Source organism: Heteronotia binoei, chromosome 4, assembly GCF_032191835.1.
Source record: "Heteronotia binoei isolate CCM8104 ecotype False Entrance Well chromosome 4, APGP_CSIRO_Hbin_v1, whole genome shotgun sequence".
NCBI lineage: Eukaryota > Metazoa > Chordata > Lepidosauria > Squamata > Gekkonidae > Heteronotia > Heteronotia binoei.
The window spans coordinates 166,157,020-166,175,214 of NC_083226.1; the positions used below are offsets into that span (position 1 = coordinate 166,157,020).

The 18,195-nt window shown below is 48.3% G+C and overlaps 1 protein-coding gene across 1 annotated transcript in view; it reads left to right on the plus strand.

The window, feature by feature from the left end:
- The first annotated feature begins 1,514 nt into the window (after positions 1-1,514).
- Positions 1,515-18,195, plus strand: part of MEX3C (mex-3 RNA binding family member C) — a 65,877-nt gene continuing 49,196 nt past the window's right edge. The window contains exons 1-2 of the mRNA XM_060236281.1: positions 1,515-1,729; positions 1,853-2,216. Coding sequence (XP_060092264.1) covers positions 1,538-1,729; positions 1,853-2,216 — 556 coding nt within the window. The 5' untranslated portion in view covers positions 1,515-1,537. The remainder of the gene's footprint in view (positions 1,730-1,852; positions 2,217-18,195) is intronic.

Sequence of the window (18,195 nt, forward strand, 5' to 3'; positions counted from 1 at the left end):
AATGTAAGAGCCACATAGAATAAACATCAGATGTTTGAGAGCCACAAGACATGAACGTCAGATATTTGAGAGAGGAAGGAAGGAAGTAGATAGATAGATACAATAGATAGATAAGATAAGATAGATAAGATAGAAAGGGTGAGGTGGAAAGAATGTGATGTTAATTTTGAATGTATTCTCTAAGCTGCCGGCTGGCATGGAGAAGTGATTTAAAGATTACTTTTTTTGGGGGGGGGGAGGCTTTGAGAGCCACACAATATGTGTGAAAGAGCCACAAGTGGCTCCTGAGCCACACTTTGGCCACCCGAGCTCTAGGGCAGGGATGGCCAAACTGCAGCTCGGGAACCACATGTGGCTCTTTCACACATATTACGTGGCTCTCCAAGCCCCCATCACTCCGTCAGCTGGCTTGGAGAAGACATTTCTCTCTTTAAAACCACTTCTCCAAGCCATGCCAGCCAGGGGCTTGGTGAACGCATTTTTTAAGTTAAAGTTGCTGTCTTTCTATCTCTCCCTCCCCACCTATTTTTTCCTTCCTTCTGGCTCTCAAACTTCTGACGTTTATTCTATGTGGCTCTTGCGTTAAGCAAGTCTGGCCACCCCCTCTCTAGGGCCATCTCTTCCGAGCTGAGACAAAAAAAAAGGGTGAGCCGGTGGCAAAACCACTGTGAGCTAGCTCACACTAACTCAACTCAGAGGGGACACCTCCGCTTCTCTTCTTTTCCTGGGTTCCCTTTTCCGTCTTTTGTTTTCTTCTCTCTTTCTCACAAACCCACCCCCACACGTCTCCCCCCCCGGGCCGGGGCCCACCGTGTTCCCCTCGGCCTCTCTTTGCCCCCCTTCCCCAGGCCGCGAGGAGGGGAACCAAGGCCGTCCCCCCGCCGTCACAATCCGCGCCAAGCCCACCCAACAATCCCGGGGAGGCCGCCCCGCCTGAGCCGGCCGGAGAGGCCGAGGCCTTGCGCGCGAGAGAGCAAAGAGGGCCGCGCGTGAGCGGATGGTGCCCGACGGGACCGCCGGCGAGAAGACGACAGAGGAGGCCGAGGCGGCCGAAGGGAAGCCGCTGCCTCCGCCGCGGCCCGCCCTCCAGCCTCCTTCCTCTCCCTCCTCCCCCCTCGCCCTGCCCAAGCGCCGGCTCTCTCCCCCGCCGCAGCCCGGCCGCCGCCACCACCACCCAATCGCCCGGCTGGGGGAGCGGCGCGGGGCGGGGCTGGAGCTGCCTGGGCCGCCTGCTGCTGCCGGAGCCGGCGGGGGGAAGGAGCAGCAAGAGCAGCAGCCGCCGCAGCCATGCCACAAAAGAAGCGCTGAGGCGAGCGGGGGCCGTGGCGGCGGCGGCAGCAAAGGCCAGGCCGCTCCCGCCTCCCCTCAGGCCGAGGAGGAGGAAGAGGCGGCGGCGGCTGGAGGAGGAGAAGAAGGAGCAGCAGCAGGATGCAGCTCGGAGCCTGCTAGCCCGCCGCCCTCGCCTCCTCCTTCTTCTTCCTCCTCCCCCGGCCGGGCCGAGGAGCCGCCGCCGCCGCCTTCCTCCTCCTCGCCGGCCATGCCGAGCGGCAGCGCCTCGCCGTCGCCTCAGGAGGAGTCGCCCGAGCTGGTGTTCCTGCCGCCGCCCAGGCCGCCGCCGGGCCTGCTGCTCCAGTATCACCAGCACCAGCACCACCACGCCGCGGCGGGGACGGGGTCGGCGGACGCGCGGCTGCTGAGGGCCCGCCTGGCTGGCCTGGGCCTCCACGAGGCGGGCGGAGGAGGAGGAGGAGGAGAGGACGATGGCGGCGGCGGCGGCGGCCTAGAGCTGGACTTGTCGGAGCCGCCTGAGGGAGGAGGGGACGAGGAGGAGGAGGAGGAAGGCGGCGAGGAGGAGCTGCTGCTGCTGGAGCCCGGCGGTGGAGGAGGAGGAGGAGGCCCGGCCTCGCTGCTGCTGGCCTCGCCGCCCTCGCTGCTCTCCCCCGGGCTAGGCTCGGGGCTGCCGCCGCCCGAAGTGAGTGGCGGGGCGCCTCCGCCGCTCTACGGGCCGAGCGACGATGCCCACCCCGGGATGATGGCGGCGATGCTCTACGGCGGAGGAGGAGGAGGAGTGGCGGCGGCGGCCGGGGTCGTCCCTCCCGGGCTGGCTCTGAACGGCGAGCAGGCGGCGCTGCTGCTGCGGAGGAAGAGCGTCAACACCACCGAGTGCGTGCCGGTGCCCAGCTCCGAGCATGTGGCCGAGATCGTGGGGAGGCAGGGTGAGTGTGCGCGGGGTGCTTGGGGAGAGGGAGCCCCGTCCTGGAAGGAGGCGCGCACAGCGGGTCTGGGTGCAAGGGGTGCCAGTCCCCCGGGGCCCATCCTGCTTCAGGGTCATCGGAGACTGGGTGGGGAGGGAAATGTCTGCTGGGCACTCCCATAGGCTATAATGGAGAATTGAGCTCTGGGGCTCTGTTGTTGTTGTTTTTAGGTAGAGGCCCCAAATTTGCAGCATAGCATCCAGTGCCTCTCCCTAAAACACTCTCCAGGTTTCAAAAGGATTGGACCAGGGGGTCCAGTTCTATGAGCCCCCAAAGAAGGTGCCCCTATCCTTCGTTATTCCAAATGGAGAAGGTGTGTGGTCTCTTTAAATGCGATGGCCAGATCTCCCCTTCAGAGTTCAGCTGTGCTTGTCACAATTGTACCCCTATGCTTCATTATTTCCAAAGGAGGGAAGACGTTTTAAAGGCGTGGGGCCCCTTTAAATGCAATGGTCAGAACTCCCTTCAGAGTTCAGTTGTGCTTGCTCGTGGCTCCACCCCCAAAGTCTCCTGGCTCCACCCCCAGAGTCCCCAGATATTTCTTGAATTGGACTTGGCAACCCTAGCGTGTGTGGGGGGGTGCACTTTGGAGCAGTGGCAAATGTCTAGACCGGTCTAAGGCACTGGCCTTGGGGGGGTGCCGAATTCGGTCCCCCCCCCATGCAAAACTCCCTCTAAGCTGTGGAGTCTTGTGAGCAAAAATTCTGCTTTGTGAGCTACTGCATCAATTAATTGGCTCTGGGGCCATTTTTCCTGAGCAAAGACAAAAATGTGTGAGTTGAAAGCTAAAAAACTGTGAGTTAGATCACACTAACACAGCTTAGAGGGAACACTGCCCCCATGTGACTCGGTGATGTTATCAGTGCAGTGGGGGGGGGTGCCAGAAGTTAACCTTGCCTAGGGTGCCAGGCAGTCTAGGGCCAGCTCTGAGTGGGGGTGGGATTCATCCTGGAGGTGCACATAGCAGGTCTGGATACGAGGGTATTAGGGTTGCCAGTCCCCAAGGGGGACAGGGGATCCCCCGGTTTGGAGGCCCCCCTCCTGCTTCAGGGTCATCAGAAACCAGGGGTGGGGAAGGAAATGTCTGCTGGGCAGTCCATTATTCCCTATGGAGACCAATCCACATAGAGTAGAAGAAGATGATATTGGATTTATATCCCGCCCTCCACTTCGAAGAGTCTCAGAGCGGCTCACAATCTCCTTTACCTTCCTCCCCCACAACAGACACCCTGTGAGGTAGATGAAGATATTGAATTTATATCCCGCCCTCCACTCCAAAGAGTCTCAGAGCGGCTCACAATCTCCTTTCCCTTCCTCCCCCACAACAGACGCCCTGTGAGGTAGATGAAGATATTGGATTTATATCCCGCTCTCCACTCCGAAGAGTCTCAGAGCGGCTCACAATCTCCTTTACCTTCCTTCCCCACAACAGACACCCTGTGAGGTAGATGAAGATATTGGATTTATATCCCGCCCTCCACTCCGAAGAGTCTCAGAGCGGCTCACAATCTCCTTTACCTTCCTCCCCCACAACAGACACCCTGGGAAGTGGGTGGGGCTGGAGAGGGCTCTCACAGCAGCTGCCCTTTCAAGGACAACCTCTGCCAGAGCTATGGCTGACCCAAGGCCATGCTAGCAGGTGCAAGTGGAGGAGTGGGGAATCAAACCCAATTCTCCTAGATAAGAGTCTGCACACTTAACCACTACACCAAACTGGCTCTCTCACCAAAATGGAAAATTGAGTTCTGAGGCTCGGGAGGGGGGGGGTGCTGTTTTTTTAGGTAGAGGCATCAAATTTTCAGCATAGCATCTGGTGCCTCTCCTCAAAACATCCCCCCCCCCCAAGTTTCAAAAAGATTGGACCAGGGAGTCCAATTCTATGAGCCCCCAAAGAAGGTGCCCCTGTCCTTCATTATTCCAAATGGAGAAGGCGTGTGGTCCCTTTTAATACGATGGCCAGATCACCCTTCAGAGTTCAATTGTGCTTGTCACACCTTTGCTCCTCGCTCCACCCCCCCACCCCCCACCCCAAAGTCCCCAGATATTTCTTGAGTTGGACTTCGCAACCCTAGGGTACATACATAGCCGAGGCTGTGTTAGTTTGCTCTCTGGGCCGCCTTGAGCTTGGGTGAAGCCCCCAGTTGCACCTAGTGAGGTTTACTCCCGAGGAAGCTTGCAAGTGATTTGGAGTGGTGGTTGTAGCAGATCTAGTAAACTGTTGGGCTGCTTTTGAGAATGTGCACTCGCAAACATTTGGGACTGAAGCCTGTTGAACACAGATTTACTCAAGAGGAAAGTTTGCAAGTGGTGATGATAGGGTGGTGTTGCTCTACCTGATCCTAAAAATTGCACCGGAGAGTGGGGGGTTGAGAGGGCACTTTGGGGAGCCTTTCACTTGATATTATGCCCTATTCAACAAAGTGAGGTTCGAGAATATGCACTGTTACATGAAATGAGATTTGCTCTGAAGGAAATTTATGCAAGTTTTCTGAGGAGTAAATAAAGTTGGGGGTGGGGGGGGGCTAGATCCCATGCACTGATATGAGGAAGTGTTGATTCTTGCAGAGGATGGAATAGGTTTGGTGGGTGGCTTTGAAGAGGGTAGGGGGTTTAAGGAAAGCCCTACAAATTAGACTAAAGAGTTGACAGCCCCCACAGAAGAACAAGACCTGAAATGCACCCTGGGGAAAGGTTTGGGTATTGGATGGAGGGAGGGGCTTGGTAGGTGGAGAATCTAGGGTTTAAGTGGGCCTGGGCATGAAGCTGGTGTTTACTAGATGGACAAAAGGAACTGTGACTTTGGAACCTGGGAAGAAGGGTTTTGTTCAGCCTGGGTGAGGGGAAAACCCTTTACTCCTCTGGATTTATCACACTGAATTTGGAAGAGACATTTGAGACTGGGTTGAGGTTGTCAGCTGAGAAGACAACTCCCCGCTTAAGGCTCTCTGGATTACGCAGGGCGGGTGGGTAGACGGATGGAAGCAGGGAGGATGGGAGATGCTTTGTTCCTTTTGTGTCTGGTAGAGGAAGAGCTGCTGTCTTGGTCGGTTTTAAGAACAGAAGTTGCAGGTATTTCAGTACATCATGCAGGAGACCTAAAGCAAGCCTGGACATGTTTCACCAAAAGACCGAGCAGATTTTGCTAACGGTAGAACTACATGGGTCTGTGAAGTGTTTCCGAAGAAAACAAAAAGAATAGTTGGGGGTGGGAATAAGATATCACTCCCAGTGAATGGGATTGTATTGCTTTAGAGCAGTAGTTTTTAAACTTCTTGAAGTGGGACCTGCTTCAATACTTGCTGTAGTTTTACAATCCACTTGCAGAGTCATTCCATGCTATTTTTGCTGGATATAACACAGGAATTTCACCTAAGACGACACTAAGCAAGTTTATAGTTTGTTTTTCACGTTTGGCATTTATAAATACAGAGTAGCTGTACTGTGCAAAAATGGCAACAGAATGCATTATGAAGACCCAAATTTGCCATCAGGACTCCTGTAACTGCCTCTTTCTGCTTTTACCCAGTTCTCCTCCCCTTTCCTGGTCTGAAGCCTCACCTTTGAGGGACGAGAGTTAGCTATACAAGCCTTTGAAGAGGTGTTGCTCTGGAGGAGGTTTTGTCAGAGAAAAATGAAATTCATCATGTGCAAGGGCTCTGATTCGTGCACAGCGCAGAAGAGCTCTCCAAGCTTCATTCCAGATTAGGTTTAGGGTGGTCCTTAAGAACTTCCTGTCTAAAAATAGCAGGGTTTCTGAACAGAGTGCCTGGGGCGTGTTAGAGTCTCCATCACTTCAACAGATGAGACGAGAGTTTGGTTGGTGTAATTGGTAGGTTAAATTTTTGTACTTAAGGAGGATTAAACAGAGCAGTGGTCCCCAACCTTTTTGGCACCAGGGACCAGTTTTGTGGAAGACAATTTTTCCACAGACTAGCGGAGTGGATGGGTGGTGGTTTTGGGATGGTTTTGGCCCGGTTGCTATCAGGTCAGGGACCGGGGTGGGGGTTGGGGACCTCTAAAACAGAGGACCTGTCAGGCAGGGCCTTTGTGCGGTGTTAGCGCTTAAAAGTATTAAATTTAAAGGGGTCATGGGTTCAGACACTAACTTGGCCATGAAGATCAGTGGATGTTTCTGGGCAGATCATTGCCTCAGCCTTGGCTGTGAGAATAACAGTACTACCACCAAATATATAATTCCCATGTTCCTGTGAGGAAGGGGTTGTAAATGTAATGCAGACCTATAGAGGAGGATGCATGACCCTTTGCTAAAATATCTCCTTTTGCAGATGGCTTGGCCATGGCTCAGCAAGGGTTCAACTTTACCATTCTGTGGCGTCTTTCAAGAAAGGAAATGATACACCTTGTTGCATCTTTGGTAGTGATATGATGATGCATTGTTGCAGTTAGTCTCTCAAGCAAAACTGTGACATGTAACTTGTGTATGGTAGTGGTAGGACAGAAAGGCAGTTCTCTGGTGGATTATGAACACTTTGTTTCTTAGGCTGTGATAATGCTAATATGAGTTGGGAGAGGGGGGGGGGACTTGGTGGTGGAAAGTAAAGAGCAGCAAGTCTGGGGCATACAAGTTGGGTGAGGTCTTTCCAGCTTTTAGAAAGCAACTTTATTGATAAAAATTGTTGCACTCGCCTTCTCTGCATATGATAAAGCACCTCCAAATTTCCTACAAACACAAACAGTTGAGCTAATGCTGCTCTTTTATCATCCATTCTTAGCCAGCAAGGTCAGTTGTTTTCCTAACGCCCCCCTCCTCTTTTTAAAAAACTGTTCCCCCATCTGTCCTTTTTTTTTGGTCTGGGGATACAATAACCTGAAGTTGGCGGGAAGGAACTCTTTGAGAGTGCAACAAAGCGCCAGGCCAGAGTGACCTTCGAAGCATAAACAGAGAGCTGAAACAGGAGCAGTTGAGTTTGCAGATGCAAAGATAAGCTGTAAAAGCCAGGTGTTACTCGGTGCAATGCAAACTCCTTCATAAAGCCCTCAAAAACAGAAGGTCATCCTTGATTGTGACTGAACGTGAAATGTGCCAACTTTAAACCATTTGCTAACTTTAAGCTAGCAAAGATGTAACTACTGGTATCCCTCCTCTGTTGACTTCTGAAAGACTGCTAGTGTGGGCAAAGACAAGACATTCTGGACTTCTAAGCTGACATATTTCCATTCATGCTGGAGCGGACCAAAACCAAAGGCAAGAGTTTGTGAACAGAAAGCATGTTGTGTTCGCTGTTTGCCTGGCCAAGGTCTCTTGCCCTCCTACTCCAGCTTCCTGTTATTGCTTCTGCCAATTAACCTGTTTTTCAAACTGCCTTTTACAATAAGGGCGTGGCTTGTGATGTAAAAAGGGCTTGATTTGTAAAATCAAATGTAGTCACTTCCTTATGGTAAACACATAGCTGATAAACCCATAGCAGCCCATCACATGTTTTTTTTATATGAAGACTGTTTGAAAAACAGGCAAGTAACCCATTTACGAGCTGATTAATCCTCAGCCTTTTACCTGATAAATCGTTTGAGTTCAGTTAATCAGCATTTAAAAACTTTAGCAGGGATGCCATTTAGATGCTGAGGGAAGTGTTGAGTTGACCAGACAGAAGTTGACCTCTTATTCTTCGGAAAGATTATTATTTTATTTTTTAGTGTTCCATATTACAGTAACAGAACAGAAGCAAGATAGCCCCCAAAAGAATAAAATTTGCCCTCACTCTCCCCCCCACCCCTGAAGAAGCCACCTCCACCAATTTAATCATCAACGCTGTAGTTGATCAGTATACCAATTAAAGCTTGTAGTCTTTATAAAAAGTTATGTAACTGACTTCTTTAACATATTACTTGGAGGATAAATGGCTGCCTAAAAGCTGTGTGTGTGAAGGGTTTAGTGTCAGTGTCTTTTACCCATAGTAGATGACAAGTTGAATGAGCAGTTCTGTATCTAGTAGGTATGCCAGGTGCTGGAGAAAAAAATATGTCCTGTCCCTTTAATAGTCTCAAGATGATCTTATTTACCAGGTGATGTTATTTACCCCCATGCATGAAAGGGTTCATCCTCCTCTCTTAAAGGGGCAAGGTGTTTTTCTCAGACCTGCTGGCCACACTGGTCTCTAGAAGAGCCAATGGGGATTCATGCACAGTAGTATTCTCAAGGAGGCTTTAGTAGTAATATAGGATAACCCTTCTAGAAAACTAGTTCTGAGAACACATGTCAAACAACCGATAAATTCTTTGGCAAGCTATTGTGGAAGTTTCTGAGTTCCGTGCTTTTTCAACTCCTTCTTTACGGTGAAAAAACCTTTCTGCACTCTAAATTCACACTCCATGTGCTCTGGATTGCTCTTCATAGCTGCCTTGAAGATCTTGAGTCATACTGTTTTCCATTAAGGCAGAAGGTGCAACAGAGAATGTACCTTCATGGAGAAAAAATGAGAAGTAGTGTGTAAATGCAGTCCTTTTACTCAAAGCAGAACAGAGAATAAAACATGGCGGGTTTCTGTTTCTCTTTTCCTTTCAAGACAGTCGCAAACGTGAGTGAAATTGAGGAACTGGCTTGACCCATTTAATCTAGTAGCAGTGTGAGCAGTACCACCCGCAGCGCCTAAATTGCTTGTCTGTATTGATGTTAGCCTGCATCCCTTGGGCACACAAATGTCCAGCTCTTCCAAGCAAACTCAGAAACAAAGAAGCAAGTACAGATGGAACCAGATTCATGTTTTGGCCTGTGTGAGGACTTTAGTGGGTGAACCACATCAATGACTTGAGTTTGGTATCAGTCATAAAAGTGGCATGCAAATGATTTTTGTTCTTGCAGTCAAAATGCCATTAAAGCTTGTAATTGGGATATACCTTTTGTGTGAGTTCTCCCTAGTTGGAATTTTTTTGTAAAGTACATTCTCAGGATCTCGATGGTCAAAATCTTCTCAGTGTTGTTAGACTAAGGATGGAGCGCCTTCATTATTGCTGGCTTCGGCTATTCTGTTTGTGTTGGGTTTATGCGGTTTGCCGTGTTACCAGGGCCATAGCCCGCGAGGGGGCACCACACCTGTGTCCCCCCGGCTACAGCCCTGCGTGTGACCCTAATACATAGCAGATGTGACAAAGTTCATGTCATGAACTAGAAATGGGACGTTGGACCGATATTGTCAACACGCGACCATTGTCAATGGTCGAATATTCTGTGTAAGTGGCAGGTTTCCTTTTTTTTATTTCAAGAGCGTGATTTCATTCCAGTAGCACCTTGAAGAGCCAGTTTGGTGTAGTGGTTAAGTGTGTGGACTCTTATCTGGGAGAACCGGGTTTGATCCCCCACTCCTCCACTTGCACCTGCTAGCATGGACTTGGGTCAGCCATAGCTCTGGCAGAGATTGTCCTTGAAAGGGCAGCTGCTGTGAGAGTCCTCTCCAGCCCCACCCACCTCACAGGGTGTCTATTGTGGGGGAGGAAGGGAAAGGAGATTGTGAGCCGCTCTGAGACTCTTCAGAGTGGAGGGCGGGATATAAATCCAATATCTTCTTCTTTATCCACAAGATTTCCAGGGTTTAAGCCTTCAAGAGTCAAAGCGAAGGATCTTTGACTCTCAAAAGGTGATCCCCCGGAAATCCTGCGGATCTTTAAGGTGCTACTGGAACAGAATCTTGCTCTGCAGCAGACCAGCATGGCTGAACTATCTTTATTATTCTGTGTAATAGTTTGTTAGTAAGGACAGGAGTGACGTTTGCTTGCCTCCCAGCCCTTTAGTAATGTGGGCCATCTCTAGCAGCATAGCAAGACATTTCCTGTAGGTCACCTGCTACAGCTGCAGGTGTATTCAGAGGAGAATACAAACAGTCATCAGTGGCAAAGGTCACTTCGCAGGGCAGGAGCATCCAAGTTTTTAGGCTCCTTTGGAATTCTGTCACATCGTGGTGCCACAAAACAGCTGCTGCAGGAGGTAGAGCCAGCCATGAAACGGCGGCAGTTGCTCACCTTCAGTCTTGCGGTGCTTGCGTCTTATTGGTAGCTGCTGCTAAAGCAACGGTTTTAAAAATCTGCACAGCCAATCTCTCCTGGCAGAGCAAAAGTCCCACCAGGCCCCAGTCACTATCTAAAACAGGGGTGTCAAACTCGTTATTATGAGGGCCGAATCTGACTTAAATGAGACCATGTTGGGCCGGGCCATGTGTGTACCTATTTAAGATTAGGTAGCAGAGATATAAACTTTACAAAGGACACAGACTAACACAATTATAGATTTTTTTTTTTTTTAAAGCCCCAACCTTAAAACATTAGCACTTGTTGGTCTTAAGGCGCTTTCTTTTATTTCTCCCATGGGATCCACAGAACTGGGCAAAGGAAGCCCTGGCTCTTTTCTTCCTTCCCCAGGGGATGAGGAGGGGGAGGAAGGAAGAGAGGCTTGGCTCAGTAGCTCTGCTGTGCAATTGAGAGAGCCTGGCAAAGCAAGCTATCCCTCCCCAAGGGAGGAGCCTCAGCCAATGGAGAAAATAGAGGTTTTGCTCTGTAGCTGCTGTGCAATTGGGCTGCAAAGCAAGCTGTTATGCAGAAGGAAGCAAGAGAGAGGGAGAAGGAAGCAGATGACAGCCAATTGCTTGGGGCCTGATAGGAGCCCTCCGGGGGCCTAATTCGGCCTCCTGGTCACATGTTTGACACCCCTGATCTAAAAATTCTTGGTGCGTGCCAAATGCATTTATGAAAAATATTTTCCTTCAAGGTGCAGTCATTCAGCTTGACTACTGAGAACTGCTCTTGGGGTGTTGCACCTGACTCAGTTATCATACAAATCCCAGAAATCTCTCTTTGCCCCAGTTATGCATGCACAGCTTACTGCAGAGAATCCAAGCAGTCAAGCCTTTTTAAGCTTGACTTCAAATTCTGTGGCTGCCGTACACACCGTCCTTTTTTCTTCAGTGTATTTGTTCCGCGGCTACAAAACAAAAAGGCTTGACTGCTCAGATTCTCTGCAGTAAGCTGTGCGTCGGCTGAACTCGCCGTGCCAATGGCAACCCGCAGGTGCCGCTCTCTGCTGCCTCCTCCCACCCCTAGGCTTAAACCGCATGGCGGGAGGGCAACCCAGCTGGGCTCGCTGTGCGTTTGGGGGGCCAGTGGCTCCCCCGTAGGGGCAATTCTATGCTGCCACCTCCTGCTGCCTGATTTAAACCGGGCTTAGTGGCCGCTATTAATAAAGCCAGTTACTTAATTTGCTAAAAAAAATATTATCTTTAAACATTAACACTTCCACATCAGTCTAATACACCGTATAAGGCCTGTAGCAATTCTGCTATGACTATTTATTATATACAAAGTATTTTCATGGTCAGCTTTGTTTAAACAAGTTTACACTGCGCTCACAAGAATTATGTGTAAGTTTATAGTCCAGGTGTTTTCTGGTCAGTTCTGACCAACTGTTCTTACCCAGTTCAGTTAACTTCTTGACGAGTTTCTGGGTTAGCAGCACTTGTTTCATTCACTCTAGAGTCTTCCACAGAAACAATGCATTCCTTGGTCAGAAAAATGAATGCAGTTTTCAGAGGCTGTATACAAGTGAAAACACTTAAGATAACCATGTTTCAAGAGCCCCGTGGCGCAGAGTGGTAAAGCTGCAGTACTGCAGTCGGAGCCCTCTGCTCACAACCTGAGTTCGATCCTGGTGGAAGCTGGGTTCCCGTAGCCGGCTCGAGGTTGACTCAGCCTTCCATTCTTCCGAGGTCAGTCAAAAATGAGTACCCAGCTTGCTGGGGGGGAAGTGTAAATGACTGGGGAAGGCAAGGGCAAACCGTGAAAACGGTCTGCCGTGAAAACGTTGCGAAAGCAGCATCACCCCAGAGTCGGAAACAACTGGTGCTTGCACAGGGGACCTTTCCTTTCCATAAAACTATTTTAAATAGGTTGTGTATTCAGCTCACCAATTTTTGACTAATTCTTAAATGGAAGGATCCAATCTGCCACTGATCAGAGACTGAAGATTTTTGCCATACTTTTTTAGTTTCCTCAGTAGTTTTAAAGTATTTTACTCCAGTTTATTGCATGCAGCTGCGTTTTATAACCAGACCACTAAAGTCACAGAACATGAGCGTATCCATCTTTCATATATGATTCCATTGATTTACACAAAACAAGACAATTCATAATTTTGATTCTGTGCATCAGATGCATGTTTTTAATCTATGATTCCAGAACACTTCTGACACAATAAAAGATTTTGTATGTTTCTGACATGTGGGTGAGGGGAATATCAATAAATAACCCAAAAGTGCAATTCTTCAGCTATGTGTACTTTTCCTAAAAATTTAAAATGTAAAACAACAAGGGACGCGCCAATTAATGATGGGCGGTGGAAAGTGGGCGGAGCAACCTGTATGTTGGAGTGGCCTATGAGGGGCAGGAAATGGTGGAATCCAAGGGAATCTGTATGCTTTTGAATTACCTTTGACTTAGAAGCAAAGCAAGGGAAAAACCAGCCCAAAAGCACTCTCAGAAAATCTGGGGAAACAGCAAACAGAAAGCTAACTGAGCACTGAAGGGAGGAAAAACAATGCAGAATGAAAATCTGATGGACATGCAGGGTGAAAGCAAGGCAAAACACCCATGCATAATAGCCACTCTCTCTAATGTGGACTCTTAAAATCTGATTTTTGAGCACAGCAGCAGAATTATCAGGAACCCCTTTATTTCTCCCAGCATGACATTTTCTTGTTTGGGACAAGTATAAGTTATGCTATGCTACAGAACAGTAAAAAGAAAAATTGAAGGTATGTGCCGTTACACATCTCTCAACTGACATAAATATTAATTTTTATTTTTGGGAAAAAATGCAATTTAACAAATGTTTTTAAAAGGCAAAGGTTTTTAAGAAGTATGAATAGATTCCTTGCTCAGCTGTTTGTTGTTACCTGTATTCCATCAGCCTTCTTGTTTTGCTTAGTTGAAAAGTTTTCATTTTTTTAGTGTCCTTGAAGTCATCAGAGGTAGTGGAGGAGGATCTCTGAGCTTTGCAAAGCAGAAGGGGGGGAAAAGCGCAGAGCCAATTTTCTTAGCTGGAAGTTCCCATAAAGCCCACATTTATGTAATCTATCTTTTGTCAACTCCGCATTTGCACAGTAGTTTAGAAATAATATCAGATTGTTGGAGGAATGTCTCTACCAGAAGCTCTTAGCCATAGTAGCTAAATGTAGTCTCCGTAAGTTGAGGCAGCTTTCCGGATGCTTGGGATAAACAGTGGCCAAGGGCCAGTTGTTTTCATGCTCTACTTGTGTGCTTCTTGGAGGCATCTGCTTAGTCATGGTCAGAGATGAAATGCTGGATAGAGAGGCCTTTAGGCTCCATTCTGATATTAAGGTAAATCGTGATTAATTTAAACCAAGGGTCATTTTGTAGAAAAATAGGTGGTGCTTATTAGCATATGCCATCCCCCTGCCAAAAGCAACCCGATACAAGAAAGGAGAACCCTGGGCAAGCAAGGCCTGCTTGGGCTGGCTAGAGATCCAGCCAGCCTAAGCAGGCCTCGCTTGCTTGGGCTCTCCTGGGCGGCCCTCATCCCCCATTCAAAAGGCCAGCAAGCTACCCGCCACCCAAAATCACATAAGAAGTGGAGAAAGGGTGGCAGGGGCTTCTCCAGGGGTTAATGAGGGCTGCTGGGGGCATGGCAAAGCCCCTGGTGGCTGGCTGCCCACACTCCTAATCTAGGGATTGTTATGCAGCTGCACCAACTATTCAGTGGACAACGTAGGTGGGGAGGAAGAGGTGGAACCCTCAGAAAGGTTCAGGAGCTGTGCTCCTGTGAGCTCCTGCTGAATCTGAGGCCTGATTTAAACTGTGAATTGTGCTCCCTCACCCAAAAAAATGAAACCCTCTGGTACCCAAAACAAATCCTGGTTTGTTCACTTCTTGCCTCTTCTTGGACACTGGACAGGGAGGACATTTGGGTTGGGTACCCAAAGGCTGGGTGAGAGAAAATTATGAGAAATAAGCTAGACAAAAATATGTATTTAATACAGAGTGCACTAGAACGCTGCTTTAAAAACGAAGGCGCATTCTGTCCTTGTAGTAGTGAACTTAGAACTCCTGGATCTTTGTAATGTGATACAATTCAGTATCTCTAGATTAAGAGCCTTGAACTAGTAAAACAGGACCAACAATTCAGTATCTCTAGGATGATAACCTTAAACCGCATTGAAACAGGACCAAAGGCGTTTCGGCCTCCAAGCCCTTCCTCGGTTTATAAATGCACACTATGACATATAAACATGTATTAGTGCCTAGACACATTGATTATAAGGCCTGAAAATGAATAAAGGATATAATTATTCAATATTTTCTTGGACTCTGGACAGAGAGGACATTTTCCATGTACAACTTGCTTTTGCTCAAGTGGCCACAAGGGGAAGCCATATTTGGTAAGCAGTAGTTTGTGGATTCAGACATCACACTGAGCAACACTAAGTATAAACAAAGCCAGCTACAGACACTGGTTTTAAAATCTTGGTTTGGTATTGTGATACCTGAAAGAAGCTTTAGGCAGCCTGTAAACCACCATGGCGCAGAGTGGTAAAGCTGCAGTACTGCAGTCTGAGCCCTCTGCTCATAACCTGAGTTCAATCCCAGCAGAAGCTGGGTTCAGGTAGGCGGCTCAAGGTTGGCTCAGGGAAGGCAGTGGCAAACCACCCTGTAAAAAGTCTGCCATGAAAACGTGATGCAACGTCACCCCAGAGTTGGAAACGACTGGTGCTTGCACAGGGGACTACCTTTACCTTTTTAAAGCACTGTTATGGTAATGTTTGAATGCAGCCTTGGGTGCCACAGAAAGCTGTGATTAAACCAAGGTTGGAGATGGAAACTGTTGGTTTGCCATGCTTGCAGGCTCTTGCATTTGCGCATGGTACTTTTCTCAAAACTTCCTGGTTTGATCACACCTGTTTGCCAACTGCAAGTACCTGGACAAAATTGGGTTTTATGCCTTACGAGCCAGGATTGGAAGCAGGGGTGAAACTGAGGTTTAGAATCCCAGTTTGAACAAACCTGGCAGTTTTCAGTTAAGCACCCTGCATGAGAAGAGAAGGAAGGGCAAGTTGGGAAGAGTGACTGCGTGACTGGCTGAGACAGTGCCTGATCTTGATTTAAATACAGCCTGTCTGAATGGAGCCATAAGAACATAAGAGAAGCCATGTTGGATCAGGCCAACGGCCCATCAAGTCCAACACTCTGTGTCACACAGTGGCAAAAAATTTTATATACACACATACACTGTGGCTAATAGCCACTGATGGACCTGTGCTTCATATTTTTATCTAAACCTTTCTTGAAGGTGGCTATATTTGTGGCCGCCACCACCTCCTGTGGCAGTGAATTCCACATGTTAATCACCCTTTGGGTGAAGAAGTACTTCCTTTTATCCGTTTTAACCTGTCTGCTCAGCAATTTCATCGAATGCCCACGAGTTCTTGTATTGTGAGAAAGGGAGAAAAGTACTTCTTTCTCTACTTTCTCCATCCCATGCATTATCTTGTAAACCTCTATCATGTCACCCCGCAGTCGACGTTTCTCCAAGCTAAAGAGTCCCAAGCGTTTCAACCTTTCTTCATAGGGAAAGTGCTCCAGCCCTTTAATCATTCTAGTTGCCCTTCTCTGGACTTTCTCCAATGCTATAATATCCTTTTTGAGGTGCGGCGACCAGAACTGCACACAGTACTCCAAATGAGACCGCACCATCGATTTATACAGGGGCATTATGATACTGGCTGATTTGTTTTCAGTTCCCTTCCTAATAATTCCCAGCATGGCATTGGCCTTTTTTATTGCAAACGCACACTGTCTTGACATTTTCAGTGAGTTATCTACCACGACCCCAAGATCTCTCTCTTGGTCAGTCTCTGCCAGTTCACACCCCATCAACTTGTATTTGTAGCTGATCCAGCTGATCTTTTGTATTTGTAGCTGATCCTTTGCCTGATCCAGGAGAACTAGATTTATGGCGCCTGCAGTAGAATCTGCACTGCAAGACATGGAAGAGGAATTAATCTGTGTTAATAATCAGGCAAAAGAGTGGGCTCAAGTGACAGTAATTTTCGTCATGGCTAAGATTGGCAGTGACGACAACTTAAAAGTGGGCACAGGAGGCATAAAGATTGCAGTTTATTGAAAGATGGTTTCTTTGGAGCAAGGACTTAACAGAAAAGTGGCAAGCTAACCAAGTAAGGTAATTCCACAGCCTGATGACAGACATCTTCAAACTTGAAGTATTGTCAAGTAAAATACGCTGTTGCCATTTCATTTGATGTATTCTCTGGAATATTCATGGAGCGAGGTGCATGATAAATGAGGTCTTCCTTCCCTCCTCCTCCTCCTCCTCTTTCGTCTTTTGCTTTCCTCTGATTCAAGGGTGGGAAGTTGCTCACACCTCCCATTTCTGCAGCTCTCTGAGAATTTATAGCCTTCTGTTCAGTGCAGTCGATGGAAACGGCTGCTGGTCAGGGTTCCAGTAAGTCACTGGCACCTCCCTTCTCTTTTACTACAAACTGTGCTCTGTAATGTGTGACAGAGAGTCATTCAGAATGATTTAGTGCCCCAGTGTCGTCCCCCCCCCCCTTCCCATGGACAGAGTTGAGCACAGTTGACAGCAGGGAGAGGATTAAGGCCAGACGCAAGATTTAGTGACCTGCCCTTCAGAATTAGCCCCCGTCCACCCCGTTGATTGGCTCGGCTTCTCTCCGGCTTCAATTTAATGGCTGGCGCTGCTTATTGTGTGTGATGACATCACAGACTAATAGCGATCCCTGCCCAAGGAGGAACCAGAAACCCCCAAATGAGTCTTACTCTCGGAGTCTTTCCAGCTTCCGCCCTCCTAGCAATAAGATTGTGAAGGTCAGGAGGAGAGGGAGGGGGGAAAGAGCCTTTTGTTCTCCGTATCTCCAAAATGGAAACTTGGAGAATGGTCTGAAAGCCCATGATGCTGTTCCACCTCTGAGGCTAAGTTTGGCTCTGTGGAAGCTGTCTGAGAATCATGTGGAAGCCGCCCTGAACTTGGGAGGAAAGCCAAGTCATAACTATGATCAATAATTTATTCTTTTGAGAGAGAATGCTTCTTGGAGAGTAATTCTTGAACGAGCAAGGGGCTAGCGTCTTCAAGCATGATTTAGCAGCAGATGGAGTTTATTCCTTTGACGTTTTGAAGAGTTTCTCCCCATCTTCCCCATGGAAGCGTTCATGGCAGCAGCGAACAATTGTGAAACGATCCGTAAGACGAAAAATACAATCGGTTGCATGATGGCGATCCTACAAACGATGCAGCCTTCTGCTGAAGCATCCTTTCATCCTTTGCATTGGGGGAAGGGTCGTGATGCTGGAAGTGGGGTGGCGGTCACCACCAGTGTTCCCTCTAAGCTGAGTTAGCGTGAGCCAGCTCACAGGTTTTTAGCCTCCGGCTCACACATTTTTGTCTCAGCTCAGGAAGGATGGCCGCAGAGCAAACTAATTCATGCAGTAGCTCACTGCAGCTTTTATACCTCACAAAGTACGGTAAAATTTTTGCTCACAAGACTACAGCTTAGAGGAAATATTGGTCACCACCAGCCCCATAGCCCGGGGCCATGAGGGAAGGGGGCCATTTAAACAGTTCAGGAGGCTGGTGACTGCTCCTGCCACCCATCCAGTGCTATTTGGACCCCACCAATCAGCTGATTTGTGGGCCCTTTAAATGGCATGGGAGGGGCAGCGGCTGCTCCTAGTTGCCCCTCCCACCAAATTTAAATTGCATAGTAGAGAGGGGCAGCCTGGGGGGGAGGGGTCATCACTATCCTTGGAACAGGCCCACAGTGACAGGACATAGCCAAATAATAGCTCATTAGAAACGCTTGATCATTTAAACTGGTAAATGAAAGCCAGCAACAGAAAAAAGTAAGACACATTAAAAAGCGACGCAAGCAGGAAAAACAAAACATAA